At 44.2% G+C, this 25,151-nt stretch overlaps 2 protein-coding genes across 9 annotated transcripts in view; both read left to right on the top strand.

The window, feature by feature from the left end:
- rhobtb4 (Rho related BTB domain containing 4) overlaps positions 1 to 17,235 on the top strand; it is a 46,398-nt gene extending 29,163 nt beyond the window's left edge. For all 6 annotated transcript variants that reach the window (XM_030416140.1, XM_030416142.1, XM_030416141.1 and 3 more), the window contains 8 exons: positions 1,709 to 1,894; positions 2,135 to 2,954; positions 3,084 to 3,303; positions 4,274 to 4,392; positions 10,724 to 10,874; positions 11,095 to 11,183; positions 11,344 to 11,449; positions 11,826 to 17,235. In XM_030416140.1, coding sequence (XP_030272000.1) covers positions 1,709 to 1,894; positions 2,135 to 2,954; positions 3,084 to 3,303; positions 4,274 to 4,392; positions 10,724 to 10,874; positions 11,095 to 11,183; positions 11,344 to 11,449; positions 11,826 to 12,004 — 1,870 coding nt within the window. In that variant the 3' untranslated portion in view covers positions 12,005 to 17,235. The remainder of the gene's footprint in view (positions 1 to 1,708; positions 1,895 to 2,134; positions 2,955 to 3,083; positions 3,304 to 4,273; positions 4,393 to 10,723; positions 10,875 to 11,094; positions 11,184 to 11,343; positions 11,450 to 11,825) is intronic.
- Positions 17,236 to 24,310: 7,075 nt separating this feature from the next.
- Positions 24,311 to 25,151, top strand: part of LOC115582230 (drebrin-like protein A) — a 37,260-nt gene continuing 36,419 nt past the window's right edge. For 2 of the 3 annotated variants that reach the window (XM_030418049.1, XM_030418048.1), the window contains exon 1: positions 24,320 to 24,702. In XM_030418049.1, the coding sequence (XP_030273909.1) occupies positions 24,611 to 24,702 (92 nt within the window). In that variant the 5' untranslated portion in view covers positions 24,320 to 24,610. Of the gene's footprint in view, positions 24,703 to 25,151 lie in introns of all 3 variants that reach the window. The other variant, XM_030418050.1, reaches the window with a different exon arrangement.

A 25,151-nucleotide genomic window follows, 5' to 3' on the forward strand; every position in this document is an offset into this window, starting at 1 on the left:
TGCAACAGCACTTATGGATTGTTCTCACACTCATCTTTAATGCTCACTTTCACTCTTTGTAATAGCCGCTCTTGAAAGATAAGTTAAGATTGGACAGGTTCAGAAGCCCTCTGGGGCTCATATTTCCTTGGACGAGTTGGCAGCCTGTGTAAACCTGTTCCCAGCAAAGTGCCTCCCCTCAATCTGTACAGTGTCTCCGTCTAGTACAGTGTATGCTGACATAAAGGTACACTGCTGTAAGGTGTAGGTTGTAAAGAGAAAAAAGTATTTTCCTGTAACCACGAGGGCAATGGCATGTACACATGACATGCCCTCAAGCAGACAAAGCCTCGGTAATGACCCTTTGACAAAGTGCTAATGAGAATTCCTACGTGTGTGTGTACGCGTGTGAGCTGTGATTTAATTCTTCGGTGTGTGTTAGGTAGCGTATTATGTCCTTGGGAGGAGGAGCTTTTCAGAGATTACATTGGGGAAAGTAAAGATGGACTATGGAACCTATGTCCGCACTGCACAAAATGCAGAAAGTGGAAAGTCTCGTGCTTTGAGCCATGTGCCTTCATAAGTAGTTCAACTTGTCAAAACCCTTTAACAAGTGCTTCCTTTTTGAGAATCAAACACCCTGAAACATTCAGAACAGGTGGCCTGTTTATTTGATTTGCACAAAGCAAAGTCTGACTTTGACATGAAATACCAGATAAAACAATTTGATAAGATCTTTTTTTTTTTTTTTTTTTACAGTGCAGCCATTGTCTGTTCGGTAAGTAGGCCATATTCGCTGTAGCGCAGGTGTTTCACCCATGGGAAATAAGAGGGGTGTCAAAATGCAGTTCTCAGGATGTGGTTTAGCACCTCACATCTTCAAGTGAATACTATAAGTGTCATAAACAGGAATATATATATTTCTATTTTTATCTGCGGGTCATCAATGATGGATAATGTAGCATATATGTTACATAAGTGATGCAAATGCAAAAACAGGCCTGGTCTTGTGATGCTGGGAGTTAAAGCGATTTTTTTGTGCTTTTTTTGTTGTCCTAAGTAGTAGATCATTTAAGAATTTCAGATTCCTGCACTGTCAGCCTTGTTCTGATACCTAATGATCCGACTCACTCAACCGCAAGTTTGATTTACCATTACCTCGGATCAGGCACGCATGCACAAACATGACACGGAAATCAGCGGCAGAGATCAGCTGTAAGTGCTGCTGTCTGCCTGCTCAAACACATTGGTTGAGGAAATGAATTTATGTGTGTGTATCCCAATCTATTCTTAGCCTTCTCTTTGTGGTTCATGTAGCCTTGGAGGGCTTAGGGAGGTTTACGTAAGAGCGAGAGAGAGAGATGGGCCACACAGATCACCAGCCCAGAGGCCCAGACACACACTCACACACACAGACCTGCGCATCTTGCGACCCAAGCTTTCTCGATGGCACCGTCCATGCTCCCACAATGCCTTGCAGCTGTTGAACAGGCTTCCTCCGTGCACATATCACGCACATTTTAACATAAACTGACAAGACGTCTGTGACTCAGTACCGACCCCTTTTTTTCCTTTCTCTCCTCTCTGAGCCCTTCACTCCGTCAAAGACCAAATGTCTTCTCTGCTGACATGTCTTGCCCACGACACAACAGACCTGCTCTCCTGTGCCATCCTTTTCCTATCTTCTGTGACGTTGTAAGACTTTTCTCTCTCCCTCCTTTTCCTCTAGGTCTGATGTAGTGGTGCTGTGCTTCTCTCTGGCTAATCCCAACTCCCTGCGCCATGTACGCACCATGTGGTTCCCGGAGATCAAGCACTTTTGTCCCCGGACGCCCATCATTCTTGTTGGCTGCCAGCTGGATCTGCGCTATGCCGACCTGGATGCAGTTAACCGCGCACGACGACCCCTAGCCAAGTGAGCCGCCGCCTTTGTCAGGCATTAACAGAGAAATTTAGATAAAACATGAACCACTGTGGCTTTCAGTGAGAGTTACCTGTGGGGTTTTCCAGTCAGTGATCAGTGATCATAAATTGGTAACTGAATCCCTGTAAATAAGACATTGACAACTGCTCTATCATTGATTTGTGTTGTGAAGAACAACCTTTGTCTTTTTAATGTGTCATCATTCTGTCATCTCATTCTCTCGTCCCATAGACCCATCAAACCTACAGACATCCTTCCCCCGGAGAGAGGCCACGAGGTGGCAAAGGAACTTGGGATTCCCTACTATGAGACGAGCATTGTTGCCCAGTTCGGAGTCAAAGATGTTTTTGACAATGCCATCCGAGCTGCCCTCATCTCCCGTCGTCACCTGCAGTTCTGGAAGTCTCACCTGAAAAAGGTCCAGAGGCCCCTTCTCCAGGCGCCCTTCCTGCCTCCGCGTCCGCCTCGCCCCATTGTGGGCATCCCAGACCCCCCTCCCGCGGACGGCGAGGGCCCTGATTCCCTTTTCTGCCATCCGCTGTGTGCAGATGTCCTCTTCCTTCTGCAGGGTGGTGCCACTCGCGTCTTTGCACACAAAGTCTATCTGGCTACTTCCTGCTCCAAGTTCTATGACCTCTTCACCCTCGATCTTGGTGGATCGTGCCTGGGGCCACGGGGGGAGGAACAGGAGAACAAGGAAAACTTGGAGAGTGGGGAGGAAGATGAGCAGAGCAGGAGAGGAGCCAAGGAGCAAGCTGGGCGCACTAAGAGCCTGGACATTGATAAAGACGGGGCGGACGGAGGAGTGCGGGGCCTGAATCGACCCCAGCTGCTCCAGCAGGGCTCTTTGAGGACTTCCCAGAGTGATAATGCCCTCCCCTCCAGAGCTTTGTACACTCTGGGTGCACTGGGGACTGGGCGAGCACTTTCTGGATGGGGAAGGGGATTCCTGAGTGTGTGCCTGGAGCATGTTGATGATCCCATGACTGGACGACCACGACTCATGACTGTTGTAGCCATGGACGCACTTATACAGGAAGAACCATTCAAGGTGATAGACTTGAAAGTGTATTAATACATTATAAGGAGAGAATTATATTATTTTGTTGATGTGAATATTACAAAGAGCTTTTTGGTGTCATGATAGCTGTGCCTAAGCTAAATTTTGCTCTGTTCTCAGGCGGTGCTTCAGTACCTGTACACAGGCAGCCTGGACGAGGGCCGAGGCGACCTGATGCAGGTGGCAACCATCGCAGAGCTACTCGAGGTGTTTGACCTGCGGATGATGGTGGCCAATGTTCTCAACAGGGAGAGCTTCATGAACCAGGAGATCACCAAGGCCTTCCATGTGCGCCGAGCCAACCGCATCAAGGAGTGTCTCAATAAGGGGACCTTTGCTGGTAAACCACTGTGCCAACCATTCAGTGCCATTCGATGCTTTCAGTAACATTGACGTGGGTGTAGATGTTTTCCACGTGCGCACCAGTGGGGGTTTGTAAGTGTGTGCATGTGTGTGCGGGCGTATGTGAGATGGGAGCCGTAGTGGATTATGAAAAGTTGATATGAAAGACAGAAAAGATTTTGCTCATTTCCAGCATTCTCTTTCAGTCTCTGTAAATGTACACTCTGTGTACATTGTACACGTTGAACATTTGGTATAAATATATGCATTTTGTATGTTTCTGGTTTGTCCGTTTTCTGAAGTCCGTCTTAAAAACCATCATGTGATTTTGATGATGGCGCATTTCAATCTGCTTGGTGTTCTTGTGCTCGCCCTCGTGTGCTTCCTGTGTCCTGTGTTTGTGTTGTGTTGTGTTTGTCTGTCCCCTAAGCTGTTCTGTATGCATGTTTATCACAGCATTTGCAGCCAGCGCTAGGCATCTGCTGTCTCTTAACAAAGCCTGCCTCACAGTCACTCCCTCCTATACTTCCTCTGTTGCCTTCATTGTTATGATACGGGGAATCTTTCTTTAAAAAGCGTATAAAAGATTCTGCTGATGAACTCTGATAAGATCTACCTTAAACTGTGATAATAAAAGCGAATTGAATTCAACGTCATAACACATAGCTGCTGTGTCCCCTTTTAACTCTTTCTCTACCAAAGTTCAGAGTCCACACAGGATTAACTTCATGACCTACTACCCTGCGTCCACTCTCCTTCCCTTAATCTGTGTGAAAAGCCGTTCTGTCCTTCTGTCAATTTATCTCTCTGTCTGTCTACCTGTGTCCACGTCTCTGTGTGTGTCTGTCTGGCCTTCTGTCTGCCTGTGTGTATGTCTGGACGTCTGCCTTGTCTGTCTTTCCCCCTCTGTAGCTTGGGCTTCTGTGGCACTCCACGAGATGAATGCTCTTTTCCCACCCCGGTTTTAGATGTGGTGTTCCGACTGGACGATGGCTGCCTCCCGGCCCACAAGCCCCTGCTCATCTCCAGCTGCAACTGGATGGCCGCCATGTTCCGTGGCTCCTTCATGGAAAGCTACATTGAAGAGGTGAGTTCGGACGTACCGGGAAGAGCTTGAGGATGGAGTCACCTTTACGTTTTGAGGAGGGTCTTGCGTCCTTGAATTCTTGGAAAAATGTAGCAGTTAACTCAAGTCGCCAGGGGCAACCTAACGACACACTTGTAGACACTTGATATTTCACAGAGTGGACTAGTGGACTGAATGAATATGAACGTATCAAGGAAGTCCATTATAGTTTGAAACAATTACAATTCTGTGTTGGGAGTATAAAAAAGTCATTTCCCATGGTCTTTCAAATTAACATAAAGATTACAGAAATTGTTTTAGATATCTTCACATATTTGTCATCATTATTATTATTATTTCTGCACATAGCGTATATATATATAGCTGCATCTGTTGTCTGCATCCAGGCGCTGTCTCACCGTCACACAAGAGACATGATCTGTGATTCACTTCATACATTAATTCTTTCATGGCACAGACTGATATTAGCCTAGTATATGCAACATATAGACCCATGTTGCATTGTAGACTGATTAACAGACAGAATAAGATAGAAAATACAAATACAGTATATAAACTTTATCTTGTTTGAAAATATATCTTAAAAGGTCGAGTAATTGCCCCCATTTTGAAACATGTATAATATGTATGTGATAAAATATGTATAATCTAACATGTATGAATAGTATAGTAGTAACGTAATAACATATATAAAAATGAATACATAGGATCTAGATAACCAGGGATAAATAGTGCAATGTAGTTAGTTTGAACAGGTGGGTGATGGTGTTACATTATGATGTGCCTCAGTTAAAATGCCGGAGCAGGATTAAGGGACCTGCGGTACTGCTCCCTCTAGAACTGTGGGTGTAGCAGTCTGTTGCTGAAGGAGCTGCTTCAGCTCCCACAGTCTCATGCAGGGGTGAGAAGTGTTGTCAATGATTGACGTCAACAATTTCTCACCCACCTCCTCAATGGAATCCAGAGGGCAGTCCAGAACACAGCTAGAATATTAAAGATGAAACAGCAGCATTTCGAAAGTGTTCTTAACAGTCCTGCACACTCCAAAGGACTTCAGTCCCCTTAGCAAATGAGATGGCCCTTTTTGAACAGAACAACCATGTTGTCTGACCGGTCCATTTTATGGTTGTGGCAATCCTTTTGTACGCTCCAACCGTCTCCATATCCAATACCTGGATGTTCATCTGGGTAGCCTTTGTGGCATCTTCCTGCAGAAGTCTATCACCGTCTCCTTATGTCATGGTGGTTGGGCCCACACCAGTCCACAAAGTCGTTAATGACCTCTGTGTATTCCTGTTAATTCCTTTCTTATATACATCCAACAGTAGCCATTTTTAGACAGAGCACCAAGCCGCCAATTTGCCTGTCGTTTTGGCAGCTCGGTCCGCGGATTTAGACAGAGGCCGGCAAATTGGGGGTCTGTTTTGGTCCGCCGATTTTCCACCTCGGAGGGTACACTTATTTCCACCTCGCCTGCTATCTAAAAACGAGGCGGAAATGTGCCGGCCTCTGCGTGAGGTGGGCAGAGGTGTCGATGACCTGCACTGTAGTGCGACCCACAGCCTGGGAGTTTTAAAACCAAGAAACAGCTGATCACAGCAGTCAGTCCATCACTTCATCCGCGGACATTAAGATGATCAACTGGACAGTTGCTGAGAGATACTGGAGATGCTAGCGTCTCCTCGGTCTCTGTAGCTGTTTGGTTGTGTTAGCTTGTTGTTGTGTCGGCAAGCTAAGGACGGTCGCTACTTTCAAATTAAAAGCCCCCCGCTAAGAACCCAGGGGGGTGCACCTTTATGGTCACCTGGAGTTGGAGGTGGTTGAGTATGATCCTGTTCGTCCTGTTTGTCCGTCTTCATCAGGTGAATTTAACTTTATCTTTATCGGTGTGAAGTGGTTGGGACCCCCTGGTCTTCCCAGGTGTTTGCCAAGTCTAGAACTGATGCCTTCTGGGCCTTGAATTTTCCTACCTGCCTCCTCAGCTGGTTGAAGAAAGGTAAAGACTGAGGATGGGTGCAGTAGCCAGTGAGGGTATGATTTGGAAGCCAAGTGGTCTGTACTCTGGTGCGTTAAGGAGGGGTTTGGTACTGGAAAAACACTGTACCTCTCTGATAAGCACGGTATTTTTTACACACTTAATACAGTCAGTATTAAGGCTATTCGAGCTGTCAGTGTCCTCACAAGTGGCCTATGGAGCACTTCTCTAAAAGAACAAATGAACAGGTTTAGGTAAATTGGTTACTTGGATAAGATCCATTATATCATGCAACCTGTGTGCACTGAGCATAGGAGGATTTACAGCTCAGGAAGCTTGAAGCCTGCTATCAGATTGATCCGCAATCTGTTTGCAAACCACGTGCAAATGAGGTTGAAACTCAGCAAATACACAGCCTGCCATAGTGAATCGAGGATGTTTCACCGACCCGTTCATAGCACAAGCCAAGCAGAGTCACTCTTTTTCGAGGTCAGCGTAGCTTCCCCAAGTGGCGGATCTGGTTGCTTCAGGTGTCCTCTCACCTGAAGTTCAGCTTCTGGTTGCTCGGTGTTCCTCCGGGGGCAGGGCCTGTGCACCGGACCTGACCTCACCAGGAAGGAAGTTCATGCGTGTGGCTGTCTTTAAGTCGCCACTCTGCGGACTGTGTTGCAGAACCAGATCCCCTGGGGTACGGTTACTTTCAAGGTCAGCTGGGTTAGGTTACAAAGATTCAGGCTTTCAGAAGGATTGGAAGTAATCAAATGGACAAAGACAGACAGACACGGAATAAAAATGTTCTATATTTAGTTTAGGTGTAAAGCTGAAAGTTATAGAAAGCCTGTTAGAAGGAAACCAATGTGGACCTGAATAGGAAAAAACATTTTGTTTTATGTGTCCACGTAGATAGCCTGAGTTTTATTCCAGAAAACACCATGTGAGTGGGTGAGAAAAAAGGCCAGTGCAGCTATTGTGGACGTTGGTGAAAACAGGACATCAGCATCACTGAGGGGGCACAGTGTTTGCTGCTGGTGGGCTGCCGGTGTCTATGGTTACTCTAAATGGCTCATGTTAGTGACTATTGTGGCATTGTTTATGGCATAAAGCTGGCACAGCAAAGATGGCAGGTGCCCTGGAGACAAAGACTCAAAGACTGACTACACAATGAAACTGTCAGCATTTACGTTTGCATATAGATGTATCTGCATGTTTTTTTTCTCTTTGTGGAAAAGCTTAGCAGTGCTAATTACTGAGCTTTTTTTATGTTAACTACAAGCTGGCTTTAAAAAGTTACTTCTGTCCTTGCAAAGAAACAGATGAAGCCTGTAAAGTGTTGCTAATGTACAGATTAGATTTTCATAATTGCTATGCCACTGACTGACTGTGCTATAAATGTATTTCACTTTGAGGCACAGATCATGGTGGATAAACGGTAGTTTGAAAAGCAGTGTCCGTGGAAGCGAGCACAAAGGCTTGCCGAAACACTTAACACTGGCCTTTCATGGGGCCTTTATGGGGAGACACGATACCACAATTACACAACCTTTACACAGCAGATGGTCCAGTTAAATTCAGAGTAATCTAAGAGAGAGAAAGTACTGAAAGATGCTGATGTCAAAGATTTCAAACAGAAAGTGAAAATCTAATAATAACAAGGTGAGGTGTTGTAGATAACAGTAATTAAATGTTCAGTGTTATGCAACTTCCTGTCGAACTATTCAGTACAGTATGTTTCAGCAGCCTGACTGAGTGAACAGGTTGCAGCTGAAGATGAGAACCTCCAAAATGATTTTCAGGTAATGTCATGGGAATATTCTTGTACCAAAATAAACCAAAAGTCGAATTTGCACAAAATTGATCAAATTCAATTGAACAGGTTTTTGCCATTTCAGGACACAAAAACATGAGCACTTGTTTTTAAATTTGTTTATTATTGAGATCTGTGCAAAAAATTACCATTTTCAATCTTGCAAGAAAGTACGAAGAACTTCTGGATTAAGTCCCTTTATCCAGATTTGGACCAAATGTTAGGGGGGTCTATTCTGGACCAAGATACATCCTTTGTCCAATTTTTGGGGATAACTGTTGAGTAGTTTTTGTGTAATCCTGTAGACAAATCACCCAACACGGTGAAAACATAACCCCCCTGGTGGAGTTAACGAATAAAACAATTGACTTAAACCTATGTCCATAAATAAATGACGTAGAAGTCAACAATAAAAACAATTTCTGGGTGTATATGTGCTATATGTATATAAGTAACTGTATTGTCTTATTATATGTATAGTTCTATGAAGGGGCTACAGCTTAAATTTCATTGAGCAACCCTGTGCTGTAAAATGACAGACAAGCTAACCTTGACCTTGGACAGACTGTATATTATATTACATATCATATTGCAAATATTCTCATTGGTTACGGAAGAGCGTTATTTAGATCCAATATCTGAAACTTTATAGCTCAACTTGTAACTATGACTGTGGGTGTAGCATGTGATCAGCCAGTGCTATTATTATGCTCATGTCACACTTCCTTTCTCAGTATTTTTAGGCTCATACATTTCAGTGTACATGCTGTTGTGTGATAACGGGACTATTTTAGTTTTGTGCAGAACAACACTGTTTAAAAAAATATTTATTGTTATTACTATTTTTTGCGGTATTATTAGTATTGGCGAAACTTAACCTTTCACACTCACGTTTCTCTTGCTTAACTTCTCTCTTCTCTTACGTGACTTTTTATCTGGAATTTGGCTGTAGAGGAAGCATGACCTCAATTTTCTCACTCTTCCTCTTGAGCTGTGTAACTTATCTGTGATGGCAGCTACGGGAATCATTGCCCTCCCCACACATTGTTTCGAGTTTTGACCGTAACGCATTTGACACTCATTACGTCTTAAAAATATTCCAATTCCCACGAGATGCATTTTTTAAACCCTCTGGGAACAGCCATCTCATTCTCCCCCTTTAGTCATTGCAGCTGGATCCGTGTTTTTCTCCGAGCCCGGGCTTTGTTGGTTTGCAAAAACACTTGCAGTAAAAATGCAATTAACCTCTAGGACGGCAGAATGAGGGGGCAAAAGAACACCTGTCAGTACAGCTGGTCTTATCCGTAAATGTCCTGTCATCGTGTGTGTGTCCACTCATTAATGCTTCCTGTCCCTAGCTGAGGCTTGAAGCTCCAGAGTCGTAGTGTTGTGACATTTTAGTCGTAACGAGAAGTCGCGGCAAGCTGACATTCTCCTAATTGGTTACGGGACTGGAGGTTGAAGAGCGCCTCAGTGGGTACACTCCTGCAGGGGTCAGGTCATCTCTCTCATCATCATCTTACCTTCCTTCCGTCCTTCCTGGGCTTTGACTGCATCACCAGCCGCTGAATTGATGTCGGTCTGACTAACAGTAATTAGGCCAATGAAAAGGTCTTGCTCGTTTGTTTGCATTTATTTAATTCTCTTCTCAAAGTGGGTGTGCAGTTCTGCGCTGAAAAGCAGCCTTGATCAGTGTCTTTGGTGGAGCCTAGGTCTTATTGATGGTACAGCGACATCTAGAGGTCTTTGCAGGTGACTGTTTTTTTTTTATAGTGGACTTTGGTTTGGCAGTTTGACTTTTCCTCCACTACAAAACATTGCTTTAATGATTAATGTGTTGTTTCACCCAGATGTTTAACTTGTTTAACTGTGCATGTCTGGAGTTGTCCAGTCATCAGTAATGATTACCATCACTTGTTGGCATGTCCCGTTCATAGATTATATTATTATATAACAGGAGCTTAATGTACATAATGCGATGCACTGTCTCTCCCTCTGTCTGAGTGTCTCATTTGCAAAAAGGGTCTAAATCTGATATTGGATCTGATGCACATTAAGGCTGGGCTCGCAGCCTGCTGTGCTCAGCGGTGCAGGGCTGCCTGTGTGTGCTCTGGGTTCTTTGGCCATATTGCTCACATCACATCGCAGCGCTTTCATCTGAGTCTAGATCAAACGGAATGTGACCAGAGCAGCATGTCCTCTGCCCTTTACCTCCGAACGCCCCCCGCACTGCTCTCATTGACATGACCTCACCCACTTCTGTATGTATTTGCCAACACATCGTTTTGAACGTCAGTGCCTCAAGTGTCACATCTCCCGTTTATCATGCCATGTTAAAAAAAAGTCAGAAAAAAAAATCCCCGGATCTGTCCTTTTATCTGAATCTGCATAAAAAGTTAAAGGGGTCTCTTCCGGGCCAAAGCCCATCCTCCATCCATGTTTTGTGAAAATCTGCCCAGTAGTCTTTCTGTAATCCTGCCAACAAACCAACCAACAAACCAACCAACAAACGTCTTTTTTTTTTGTTTCCTCTCGATCTGATTGTTTTCCAGGTACCCATTCCAAACACAAGTACAGCCTGCATGCACGGGGTGTTGGAGTTCCTGTACTGCGGTCTGCTGACACCCTGTCCAGGTTTGGAGCCCATGGAACTAATTGTTCTGGCCAACCGTCTCTGTTTGCCACGCCTTGTCGCCCTCACAGGTACCTGCTCTCTTTGCAGTATTAGAAAGGTTTCCCAATTAAATGTGTGAGGATAGGATTTTGACAGTGTTTTATCACTAACTCAGTAAAAGATTGTAGATGCATTGAGCTGTGATAAACAACAGACTTCCGGAGAATTTCTTACATGGAATGGCGAATGTCAACGGTGCATGTAGACAGTGAATGTTGACCTGATCATGTACATTTCATGCACCTACAGAACAGCATGCTGTGGATGAGCTTCTCCAGTTGGCAGTGAAGGGGGGCGACATTGATGGACAGGTGTTGGCTTACCTCGAGGTTGCACAGGTCTGTCCTTGCCTCTGTCCCTTACAGAACAATTCTATTAGATTGCATTAATGATTCATTTGAAGTTGCATTTTTAAAGCCATGAATAGTAATCATTATGTAGTTGAGTTTAATGTTCATCTCGCTATCATAACGTTTTCTTCTGTTTTTCTGTTTGCAGTTCCACAATGCCAAGCAGCTGTCAGCTTGGTGTCTCCATCACATCTGCACTAATTATAACAGCATCTGCCGCAAGTTTCCCAAAGACATGAAGGCCATGTCTCCAGGTACACGTCGTCTTTCTTTACCCAGATAATTTGCCCGTCTGGGTGGATTGCAGCTTTTCTGTTAGTAGAACTCCTGCAAATGTTTTTTTTTTTTTTTTTTCGTGCTAGTTTGAGCAATATTAACATGCCGTGACTTGTTCAAGGGAAGCATTTGGTTCGAGTGGGAAGGCTGATTTTTTTTTTTTTTTTTTTCGTACTGGTGCTAGGTAGCTAAAAATAAAAATAATAGTAGAAGAAACACATTAGTCCCTCATGAGCAAAGAAAATGAAGTCTAGCAGCAAGAACATTAAAGGCAAAACATCCATCTCACCTTTACTGAAGGTGTCAATACATTCTACACATTTTCTGTACATGTCTTTGTCTTCCTGCCTGCAGAGAACCAGAGACATTTTGAGAAGCAGCGTTGGCCTCCTGTGTGGTTCCTGAAGGAGGAGGACCGCTACCTGCGCTCCCAGAAGGAGCGTGAGCGCGAGGAGGAGATCTTGCGCAAGCAGCACACCAAACGGGGCTGGTGTTTCTGGAGACACCCGTCCTCCTCTCCGCACGTCTCGTAAAGGGTTCCCTCCACTGACTCCTTCACCCTCACCTGGGCCATCCCACCCAGGATAACTAACCCCCTCCCCCTGCAACGCGTATAGAGGAGGTCGGCTTTGGACCCTCTGTCACTGGAGAAATGACTGTCAGTGCTACTATGCCTGAATGTCAGCATGTCTGGGGGAATGTATGTGCCTCTTTATACTTGTGGGTGACTTCACGAGTGGATTTTTGGGATGCTTGTGTGACAAGTGTAGACTTAACCGAAGGGTATGTGCGTGGGTGTGTGGGTGTCTGTTTTTTTGCGGTTGTTATGATTGAGTGATGCTTCCGAGTTGAGTGCTTCCCAGTCGCCCTGATCTATAAAGGCCTGCGGCATCGCAGTGCAGCCCCTCGTCCCCTCCTCCACAAGAGCTCTGTCCCGCCGCCAGCAGGTGTCCCAGCCTTCGAGTGATCGGACTGGGAGCAAGGGCTCTCTATCTCTCTCAGTCTCCACCCTTCACACTGACCTTAAAGACTATTACACATTGACCACCGCAGCTCCTCTTGTGGAGCTTACCTCTGCCTTCACTTCTACGCAGACTGTTAGCTTGCACACACAGACCCGTGCGAAAAAACATCCACCCCTCTAAAACCAGCACTGGATTCCCAGGAACTGACACGTGCAGTCTAATAATTACTTTGATATTATTTGACCTTTTTATATATATGTATATATATATTCTAGGACACTCTTATCAGGGTTAATGGCGCACACTTTTCCCAGGACGTGTTAAGGACGCTGAGGAGCGTTATTCCCAGTTTGAATGTAAGGGCAACCTTAAAACCATTAGTGAGTTAGAACGCCCCAGTCGGGAGGCTCGACTGGCCCTCGGTATAATACTGATGTGGTCCTTGGTGCCCCATCACACACCCCTGCACCTCCCACCCCCTCTTCCTGCACACCACACGTGCACAAAAAAAAAAAGAAAAGCGAAATGAGTTGGATTCACCAAACTGCACTTCAGAGACATTCAAAGTGACCCCTCTATAGCAATGACGGGGGTATAGAGGGCTAGCCTTACTTGACACCTCTGCAATGGAGGAATGACAGTGTTAAACAAATCTGCTCTAACGTCCACGACCATTAGGTTGCGCTGAAGCACCTCAGCCAGCCTGCCTTTACACCCCTACACCACTGGGGGCAGCACTGCTCAGGGCCCCTACACTAACCCTCACACTAAGTGACAGGAGTTTTTCTATGCCTGTGATTTCTTTACTCTCGTTTCGATTATTATTAAGCTCGTCAGTATAACCTAAATCCTTGCAAGGTGTTAGAATAAAGCTAAGGCACACTCGCAGTGTTAGCAGTGCATTTAGAGCTCTTGATTTTCACCTAATACTGGATACCAAAGCTGTGGTTCTTTTTTGATCTCTTGCTTCCTCACTTTCTTCATGTCCTGCTCCCTTGCCTACTCGAGCGACGCGAGGGAATGGAGGAGAAAAAGAGGAAGTGTTTTTTGTTTTTTTTTAGGAGGAGGCAGCGTGATATAATTGAAATCCTTCCTCGTGGTGGTGTTTTCAGTCTGTGGCGTCACTGCTGGACATTGCCTTCCAGTCCTCTCGCTGGAATCCAACATGGTGCTTCAGACACAATAAGACAATGTCGGCACGAACACACAGACACACATGTCATGTCCGAGATTTAAGCGTCTGTCTCGTTGTACAGTGTTTACCTGCAACGAGCGTGCAGAAATGTAATGATGGTATTGTAATTTGACACGTGAGCATTTTCTACGTTTTTTTTCTTCTCCATATGCTAGCAGTTTGTAAGAGGTCATAATAGGTCAGTGCTGTCAGAATATGTAGATTTCTGATTTTTATGTACAGTGGTTACAACCTTGTAATGTCTTTTGCCGCTTTTGTATTCCAAAACAAGGGGATGTGTTCGATCATTTACTGGATATATAGCTGCATACGAGAGCAGGTCAGATTTCTTCCGTCATGGGTGCTAATTTCTTTGGGCTTTAGGACCGAATGTGAAAACGAGACTGTGGCGATGAGATTCTTTTAGCACGTTGTTCTATTTGCGGGTTTGCGCCCCTCGGCTTTGCCCAGGCAACTGCAGGAGATAGATGGATTGTGTGAAACATGTGGTGCGTTCTGTCGACGGGAGGCGCGTTAAAGTCATTGTCAGCCACGGAAATAGAAGTCAGCCAGGATCTCACGTGACCCAAGTGAGAATTGAGCTGATTCCTCGCTGAAAAGAGTGAAAGTGGGCTAAAAGAGAACAGTCGGCATTTCATGCGGCCCACATATTCTGGAATTTCTCTAAACTCATCCCAGCGCAGGGCTTTGGGAATTAAGATATGAGACCTAAAGAAGAGACGGCTGGATGGACTTCCATGGCCTCTTTTTTTTTTTTTTAGAAGGGATGGCCATTAGATTTGTCTTATTAATAGTTGGTGTGACCCATTAAGCCTCTTCTCTTGGTCTATGTGCCTTATAGTTGGGCAAAGCTAAAAAGTAGTCGGAATTTCAGTTGAAACCTGCAGACAGGTTCTGCAGTGGTTGACATGATGGATGCACCACAATAATCTTTTTATCTGGAGCCATGCCCGTGGAGAATCTGTAGGCCTACTGCTTGTTTTTATGCAGACAAACTGCCTTGAATTAAACAAGTAGTACAGCAGATTGGTCTAATCATATGGCCTTGGATTACTGTTTTCCAGATTGGTAATTATTAGGATGTAGAAAGACTCACGTCATGGTTGGACATCTCTACTGACCAGGTGAATGAGAGGTAGGGTTGATTCCTGTGTTTAAGCTCCAAAACCACTGACTTTGATAAAACTTTTTAATGAGCACTGGCTGCGTGCTGTGAGGGTGCAGCCACTATTGGAATGTGGTTAATTTGCATGGCGGCCTAACTTTTTGTCATTATAAAGACACTCTGTGTTGGAATGCACTTTCTTCTTCTTTTTTTGTTTTTTCTTTCTCTATGACGCTACCTTTTCTGTGCTTAGCATGAATTGTTCCTTATGTAGGATTGTTTTTAACCACGATGATTGTAGCATGAGAACATTTTTCCCACAACTCGCTCAGAGAGGAGCTGAGCGACACGACTCGTCCAGCGTCTCGTTTAGGGGTCTCGTAGGCACTGAATCCCACGGTAGCTCTCTTCTTGCTATGTGGCTTTTATGCACAGCTCAGTTTTATTGAATTAGCTCAGCACAGCTTACGGTAGCATCACTAAATATACCACTTATAAGAAAACTAATGCGGAGTGTCTGTTGCTGCTGTACAGTGTTACAGCTTTTTCCTTTTATGCTGTTACTGTAGTTAATGCAATCAATCAGATTTTAAGTAGTTTGGGTAGAGGGCATAAAAAATAAAAGGCATAAATAGCTAAATTGGATCTGAAATCAAGTATTGTCATGCAAATATTTTAAGAATGTCCTAAATAGCTGAAAGCCAAGGGCAGTGTTTGGGTTCAGCCAGCATGTAATGACCGAGGGATTGGATAAAGCATGATGCATGTTTCTGGGGTTAGGCGAGTTTCTTAACCTTGGGACCCAATCTTGGGTCACTTGGTATGCACATGGGGTTGTGGGAAATTTCTAAAACTATAAAATAAAAATAAAGAGATAAAAAAGATTAATGAAATACTGGTGGTTTGAAACATATGCAAACATCACTATAATATGTGTTTGGGTACTTGGATACCTTTAATTAATAAAAAATATGAGTATTATCTAATTATTGGGGTGAGTCGTGGGCCAGAAAAGTTTGGGAAACCCTGATTTACAGAGAGGGAGGGATGGACAAAATAAAAACAATAAAAACCTTCTTAGCTTTATCCAGCCCTCAATATTTACTCTACACTGACCCCCACAGGCCAAAGTTACATTTATTTGGATTGTCTTGTCCTACACCCTTTTCACTCTCACATTCTCCTCACTTGTTTTCCGGCCTGACCCTCCTTTTAAACGTGAGGCCAAGTGACTGAGAGAACACCCTGTTTTCTGGTAGTCTTCGGTGTCTCCTCTCCCGTGCCTTCGGTGAAATCTCACACTTCGCGCTCAGTAACGGCTGGAGGCGCTTGCAACCTGCAGCCTTCCGGGGGTCAAAATAAAGTCGATCAAGCCAAGAAATGCACGCGCGTGAGCACAGAAAGACAAGTAGGCAGCTCCCTTCAATGTACAGTATCTTAACGTAGGTAGCTGCCTATTGGGGTCGGTGTGAGAAACTTGCAAAAGATAACACAAGATATGGCGCTTTACAAGTTGAGTGTGATATCATCTATGCTGAAGCCACACAACAGAAAACTTACGAGACGACCAAGAAAACCCAGCAAACCAGCAGTTTATACAATGTTTTCGCACTCTTTCAGGTGCCTGCACTTTCTCTTATGTAGCCTAAATATGACTTTTTTGATAAGGATGCCGAGCGTTTATATGTACTTATTACTTTTTCCACTTGCTCATGAGCTCTTTCTCTCAGATTCAAGTATATATACTCTTTTGCTTCCACTATTTAGCGGCAATTTATGTTGCAGTCATGCACAGAGTCGTGTATTCTAAGTTGGGGAACAACATCTGTGAACTGCTGGTTGGATTAAAGGCAGATATTCGCTGTGACGACTATATATACAGTATATCATGCATTAATGAAGATAGTTGTTATCCAAAGTACAGTCCAATGTTGTACATTTGATATAAATCCCATCTGGAAATAACCTCTCACTTTATAACTGCTCACTACACTGTATCTATTAACTAAGCTGGTGTATACATAGGGTTGTATGCACAGACAGACCCAGGAGAGGGAAGGTGTTCATATAGACAGACGTGGTGTGATTAACCCCTGGTCTATACTGTAATTTTTTAAGTGGATGGTATATACTGTATAGTATTGTTATGCACTTTTGTTTCCATTGACTCGGATGAGTTTCATTAACATTTACCGCTCATGTAATTGTGTGTATTACAATAAAAGGCAAACGAAAGAGCACACCACACTCACAGACCACAAAACGAAACGACTATCAAGGGCTTTCAAGAAAAACACACAACAATCAGAATGTTTTGCTGCTTTTGCAAAAAAAAAAAAAAAAAAAAGGTTTTGGAAACTTAAAAATTTGTAATATTTTTGAACCACTGTGATTTGTACAAAATTAAGAAAAAAGAAACAAAAGATTTTTTTTCTTTTTTTGCCATTTCAGTATTTTGATGTTTGACATGGATTTTATTAAAACTGTTAATCTTTTGAACTCGTCTCTCGTGTTTGTTATTGTGTGTTTCTCTTTGTAATTCGTGGACGTTTCCATTCTGTGTTCCATTCACTGCTGCTCAGGTTCCAGTGATAGAATGTATCTAAGCACATTTAACTGAGTCATACATTTTGTGCTACTTTATGCTTCCACTCCACTACATTTTGGAGGCAAATATAGTACTTTTACTCAGCTACATTCATTTGATAAGTTTAGTTCTTTACTTCACTTTGCAGAGTGCAAACTGCACAACAGCAGCCCATTTTCAAATTATTTTATTATTTATCAGCAATCAGATAAAATACAGCTGGCCGACAGTTATTATACATACTTGTAAATATATGTAAAATCTACTTTTACTTGTACTTTTGATAGTCAAGTCTTTCTTGCCAAAAGAAATTGCCAAAAGATAAGTTTGATACTACAGTACATTTAACATTAGCTAGTTAAAGATTTTTACTCAAGCACTAGTACTACTTTTGCCAGAGTGATGTTTTAACACAAGATCTTTACTTTTGCTCAAGTATGACTTTTGAATACTTTTAACAACACTGTCAATTTCAAGATGGAACTCTAAAGATTAAAATTTCCAAAATAGGTGTAAGGATGCAGCCGCTGTTTCGTATTTAGAGTCTGTAAAAACAAAATCAGCCGAAGTTTCAGAAAATGTATGCTTAAATATATTTCACAGCACGATTACCAAGGGACTGGACTCATCAGCAAGTATGAGTACAGTTAAGCACACAAGAATGACATTAGCACTGAAACTGAAGATATAAGAAGTGATTAGCAGTAAAAAAATAAATAAATAAATAATGTTTTTATCTGTCTGTTTAAACTGTGTCTAACATACAGATGTAATTAACTTTGATTGATTTTCCATTCTTTTCATTTGTCTTATCAGAATCACCAGATTCAAGATGGATTACCTCATAATACTCACCTGCAACAAATTATCGGATTGTAGTATTATTATCATTATTATACATTAGGTTTGGTGCGGGGTTGGGAGATACAGAAAACAAGGTACAAGGTCTTTAGGTCTCCAAGAACGAATATGAGGAAAACAATGATTTCATTCTTTCACTTTTTTCACTGATGCCTTCCTCAACACTTTCACACAATGCATGCACAACATTGATGTCTGATGCAGCTGTGCCACCTAGTGGAATAAAACAATTGTGCATGTTTGAACCAGACTCGGGTTCATTGCTGAACATGGACCCGCTGTCAGGATGTGTCTGCACTAACTAAGCACACAGAAATTGGCATGTTGTGTCAACCAGTGTGACCCCAGCATCTTGAACTGCAATACAATGTTGAGCTGAAAGTAGAATCAGTGCCGCTCTTAAACCGAGTAAAACAGAACTGAATGTCATATGCCAGCATGTACGCAGGGCTGTTCCACTAGGAATGCATAGAAGATAGAAATTACAACCTGGATTTTGCATTTTTGGTCTTAATTTGAATTTGAAATTGCTCAAGAAAGTTATTTTATAAAGACTTTTTACGAAACAACCTCGGCCCTTGCATTCACTTGGACCTTTGGATGAAAGAGGGACCGAGTGAGTGACTGGCTCCCTGAGCACATGCATCATCAAGATCAACATGCTGTGAGCTGAGACTTTTAATAGAGTAAGTCTGGTGAGGGATCACAGAAAACCACAGAAACATAGGGGGGGAAAGGGCCGAGTGTTTCCATGGTGACGGTAAGTGATGTGGCTGATGATGGGTAACTTTAGAAGAGAGACGAGGGAAGGTGGCAGTTGCGGGTGGTGGAATATTTGTGTCCATATGCCGTCTTGTGAGTCTGCGTGTTACAATCAGACTATTCAAGGAAAACACACCAGCCAAGCTGCTCACCGACAAACCTTTAACAGCCAATGACGTACATCAGTTTTCCTTTTATTCTCTAGTAAATGGAGGAATTTACTAGCGTGTGCCCTCAGCGTCATCCACACTCGCGAGCATCGGTTTGCACACTGATTACAGACCTTTCTGCTGCGTCAGCTGCTTGATCCGTGGGCTGTGTTCAGATTTCCCACCAACCCTGGCCCTGTTCTTGCACCGCAGCCTCGTAGAACACAACTCGAGAGTCACAGACACGCGCTGACATCACCGCATCTGGCTCTCATTTTCCAGGGTTCCCTCTGGAGCAGATAAGAACATCTGAGTATGAGAGCAAAGGACTGAAGACAGTCTTACGGTTGTGAATCACACAATGTAATAAAAACAATAACAATACTAGTAAAAGTAGTAATAATACATTTTATTAGTGAAGCACCTTTCAAAGAGTCAAAGTACTTTATACGAATGAAACTACATGCACCGGCTACAAAAATGTTCAGGATATAACTTACACTAGCACCTACATACCATGGACACTTAATAAAACAGTGGACCAACTAATAACACAAAAGAGGCTCATTGATTGAGGAGTTATGACACATTTTTTTGTATACATCAACCTCCTCCAAGTGTGTACCATGTTGCTGGTCCGGACCTCCCCAAACAAGGTCTGCTCCATAAACCAAACTGTCTGCCCCTCTACACACACACACACACACACACACACACACACACACACACACACACACACACACATACAACTGTAAATCACGGCCTCTCAAAGCAAAGTTTATGAATGCTTTATCATACTGACGCCACGGTCAAAATTTAAGAGCTGTTCTGTTTGGGAAAGCAGACGAGGAGCTGCTCTTTTAAACAGAGATTTGTGGTCTCTTTTTATTTCCGCGCGACCCTGGCTTTTGTTTATGCTTGTCATATTTCACCCAAGCAGGGCACAGATGAGGAAGTCAAAATCTTCTGTTTGTTCAGTTTAAACGCTGAGTAACACGCGGAGAGAGAGTGAGAGAGAGAGAGAGAGAGAGAGAAAGGTGGCTGTGTTTTCAGCCCTTAGTGTTTGTGCTTACAGAGCTAAGAGTGGGATTCAAAATTGTACACAGCAAACAGATGCACACACACGTTCACACACTGAGGCTCGAGGGGAAGATACTTCAGGGTTGTTGTGAGGGCGCATAGCTGAGCAATGACCTCACCTGGAAGCCTGATGAGAAGACACCCAGATTTCCAGAGAAAATCTGCAAACCTCCCTCTATCTCTTTCCCTCCCTCTCATGCGCAGGGTTTGTTTGCATATGCATGTGTGCACTCTGTGTGTTCTTTCTCTTTCTCTTTCTGACCTTTTGTTTCCAGCTTTGTCACATATCTCTGATGTTTCCTTCTCCGATCACGCCCGCCTGGCACCTCTATTGTCTTTCAAGGCTAAGCCAAATAAGACCGGCTTCTGGTATGTTTGCGAGTTCCGCTGTCGGACGAATGTGTGTTCACCTCTGGCGTATCGCTTCTGACTAACTAACGCTCAGCAGTATCATCTGCAGTGGTGAGCCTCTCCCACATCACCTCATTATCTACCTCGAGGACAGCAATAACATGACTCCTCCACTGAGCTCAGCATTATCACGGCAGGAGGAGGGTAGACAGAGAGGCCCAAGTGTTTCGGTCCACTGAAGTAAAAAAAACACGTCTTCTCTCACTGAAACAACAGGTAGTAAAGCAGTTTGACTTAAAGCATAGTGTTTTCAACATCTCCAGCCATGTCTGTGGCAACCAAGACAAGCATTTTGAGCCAAAACATGATGTTTTCCGAAACCCAACCAAGTGGTTCTTGTGGCTTGACACAACCGGATCACAAGCACAGTGTTGTGACAAGAAGACATCTTAAACGTTGGATCTAAAGAACAGTATAGAGAAATGCAAAATATGAATCTACCTGTGGTTTTGCAGATGCATGCTTTTGCCCTACCTTGATTAAACTTAGGGATTTCTCTGGGTTTGATTATTGGTGTAGACATCTGGGCCAATGTGATGTAATGTAATGAGCATTTAAACATTCATCTTGAATCCCACCTAAATCAACTAAATGGTCCAGGCTGCCACTCATGGTGCATGTTTCTGTGGCTATTGCTAATCTACCTGAACGTAATTTCTGCACACAGAGATCTTTGACTTTTGGTTCCAATCTACATCTTTAACTTCTGTAACTGACCGATAATCATTCCTTGCTGTTGGCTCACAAAAGCTACATCGCTTGATGGTTTCTATGGGATAACAAACACAGTACCAAGTACAGTGTGGTCTGACAAGTTTGAAATACAGCTCCGACACATCGGCACTTACTGTACAGGTAAAGACGTTGGACACATTCCAGCAGCTCGCACCGCCAGACAGTAAATTCACAAGACAACGGGATAATTTCATTGGAAAGGCTGTATTTATGACAGCTCGAAGAGAAGATTATAACCATTGCAGCTGTTCATACACACGCACGTATGTCAGCACGTAAGGATGAAGGTAGGTCCCGGCCTCTCCAAGCATGCAGAGTGGAGCAGTGGAAAACCCATTATTAGTGAAGTGTAGGGCGCCAGGAGGACAAAGATCAGGTTGTGACCCCTGAACCCGAACACATCTCTGGTCCATCAGGTCTGAGCACACATAAACCTGCCACGCAAGCCTCGATACGTCCCAGGAGAACAGGATTTGGACTAATCCATGCATACAAGGAAGTGGTTTTGTTTGGCGACGGGAGTTTATTTTGTCAATTCACAGTGAGATTATGTTTTGCGTGTTGCGCAACACCACAGATCAGTGGATAGTGGACCAGTCACATGAGCCAGGACTTGTTAAAATCGATGTGTTATCAAGGAGATTTAAAGTGCTCTGAGCGACTAGAGGAGGATGTTGCGTGTGACTGGACCACTCAACACTCTGTCACCCACACTTGGTTAGTTTAGACTGTGTCAGGAAGGCAGGAAGCTGAGCAAAACGCCTGTGACAATTAGGGAAGGAGTTTCAGTAAATTAGGAGAAAACCCCCACTTTGCACACACACACACACACACACACACACACTCACACACACACACACACACACACACATGTCCAAATCCCCACTGGACACACAATCATTCCCACATTTAGACCCCATCTCCAACAACAGCTGCCACCGCACCCCAGCAGAGGAAATGCCAAAGTCTTCTGAAGTGGAGCATAACAGCACTGCAGCTCACATCCACAGTGGAGGGCTGAGAGGCTGGAAGGGCAGAAGAGCCTCTAATAGCAGGAAGTTTTAAGAATAATAGCGGCATGGGGATGTCATGCCCCTTGTCCCTCTGGCATGTAAGCTTTGGCCAAAGCAGTTGAGTCAGACTGTGCTGCATGCTTACTCATACAAGTAGTGCAGCATTTTTTCACACAACGCACAGTAAGGGTTTACCAGATGTGGGCTCTTCGGGGAGAACTGTATACTTTTCCAAACAAAGAATGAGGCAGCCAGGCTTTACATGTGCATGTATCAGGCCAGATGGCATCTTTAAATTCAGTCTTTTTCAAGGTCATAATTTCATTTTGCGTTACGATTAGAGTAGGTTTATGTGCCTTAATGTTCACAGCATCATTGTGTTCCCCCTCTGTCTGAAACGCTCAGTTTTAGCCCCCGTCTCTTTAAGGCCCCTCCTCCCAAATGCCCAGTCTCCTCTGGTTGGTCAGCACGCACATGCCTGAGCCAGTGCCGCTAACAACAACAACAACAGAGCAGCTGCTCTTAATTATTTTTTTATAGTGTTATATCAAAAAGTCCCGGAATTAAAGGGGAGAGTACTGACGAGACGTTTCAGGAGCGGTGTTCTCTGTGGGAGAGAGGAGCTTCTGTTGGCGCTGATTTTGATCTTTTTAACTTTCAAGATCTTTTACATGCACAAGAACCATAATAACACACTGGAGGAAGTAGGTCTCCTTTAAATTATTTGCAGCATGGACCTATTCATTATTTCCTGACTATGGCATATTGAGAAATAGTTGCAACCCTGACTGTTCAAAATTTACCCAAGGAAATGGATTACAAAGTTAAAATGGAAACTCTTTTCCCTGTGCCACAAAAGGAAGTTACACTCACGAGTGATTACGTCGGCGGACTGTGTCAATCCAATATTCACCAGAGGATTAATCACTGTAAACTGGTTCCCGGTCAAATCGTAGTAGTTAAAAGCATGGCATGGCACTTTACACTAAATGGTAGCAGAGGTGATCTGAAATCAGATTTCATGAGGTCGAGTCCAACCTGATTCTGACACATCAGGAGGTAAAAACCTGTGATTTTTACCCTCTACATCTGTCCTGGATTATCTAAGAATGGCTGCTAAGTAAATTACAGAGCTCAGGAGCGTTCCCATAATCCAAGATCTTAAACCCTCATGCCACTGACCCACAGTCAAACACCAGTGCGTGTGTGTGTGTGCCTCTGGAGGGAGTTTGTCTGGAGTTCACAGCTTGTATGCATCAGTGTATGGCAGCGTTTGTGTGTGTGTGTTTGACTGTGTGGTCAGTGTGTCACTGCTGGGCAGCCATTGAACAGACCCCCAGCCGCTCTTAAACACTGAAACAGCCTCCCCTGCTCTTTTTTTTTTTTTTTTTTCTCTAACATGCTGCCTGCTTCAGACTCAGTTCCCATGAAATTGGCCCGTCTTTGGCTCGTTCAGATTGCTTGCACTGTAAATGGCTTCTCTGGAGTCTGCCAAGGGGCCGACGGGGGCCGATTCAAGGACAGAAAAGATACAAAAGGAGACTGACAGATCCAACGCTGCCGCCCTGCCCCTGTAGCCCCTCTGAACCACACCAACAAGTCCTATTGTTGGTTTATGCTCAAGTGAAATCCAATCCATCACAACTAATGAGAACAATAACAATGACTTACAAAATAAATATTTTATTGGATTGCTCTGTGCTGTTTACCCTCAGCTATCATCCCCCCTTGCCAGGACTATTATGTAAACAGTGGTGATGTGGTGCAATGACTCCAGTGCTTTAACACAGCAACATGTCTGCTGTATAAAATGTCAGATGAGTAAAAAAAAAAAAATTAAAAAAGAAAAAAAAAAGCAGGGAAGTTATAGAGGACCAGGGAGGATGCAAGAGACGTGATCTGTACGTGCTGCTGAGCGGCTTGCGTTTCTTCCAAGTGACCCAGCGAGTGAGGTCATTATGCTTTCCACTCTCTCAACGGGAGGTGGGGCTTTTTGGTGAAAACTTATTCTACCCCGCTGCACAAAGACCAGTGTGCAGTCCCGCAGTCTCCTCCACGCTGTGAGTGCGCGGCGCCCGCACGGATCGCTCCAATTTCGGACCTTAAGCCCATCCAACATTGCGTGAACCCGCGCACCTTCGCTGCTGTTTGCTCGGCCGTGAACGACCCACTGGGTGCTCCGCTGTGGCTTTTCTCCGGCAGATACTCCGACCCCGGACACCGTCGGGACCAGTGAAGAGAGAGGCTGCGGGAGTGGTCTGGAAACTTTTGCCATCATGAGCACGCGATCGGTCAACCTTGATACCTACAGCCTGTCGCTGCTCACGGCCAAGGAGGACATCCTCAACCCGCGCTCCTCCACCAACTGGTAACACACTCTTGAGCAAAATTGCATGCGCCGTGCAGCAGCAGCAGAATCTTGTTACTCCCTCTGCATCATAACACTAACGATTACATGTCAGCTTTACAATTCTGCGTCATTAGAATGAGAATCAGTAACTTTTTCATGAAACTTTCACGCTCCTCATCTTGTTTTACTAAGTGAGTTTTAGCCGTTTACGCGTAACCAGGTTGGCTGTTGCGTAATGAGCGGCTTCATTTCAATTAATCCAGTGAGGGCTCCGGAGGTGGCCAGCACAGGGGACAGCACGCAACCTGGACCCGCAGCGACAACACAACCTACTAACGCAGCAATGCATTGTTCCCCCCCTCCTCTCGGAGTGGTGAGGTTAGAGTCGCCGTACGTTACGCACGCCAGGCGGTCGGTGTGGCTCTCCGGGCGCAGCACCTGGCCGGCGGCGCGCTGCCGTCACCCTG

The sequence above is a fragment of the Sparus aurata genome, chromosome 5 (assembly GCF_900880675.1).
Source record: "Sparus aurata chromosome 5, fSpaAur1.1, whole genome shotgun sequence".
NCBI classification, from domain to species: domain Eukaryota; kingdom Metazoa; phylum Chordata; class Actinopteri; order Spariformes; family Sparidae; genus Sparus; species Sparus aurata.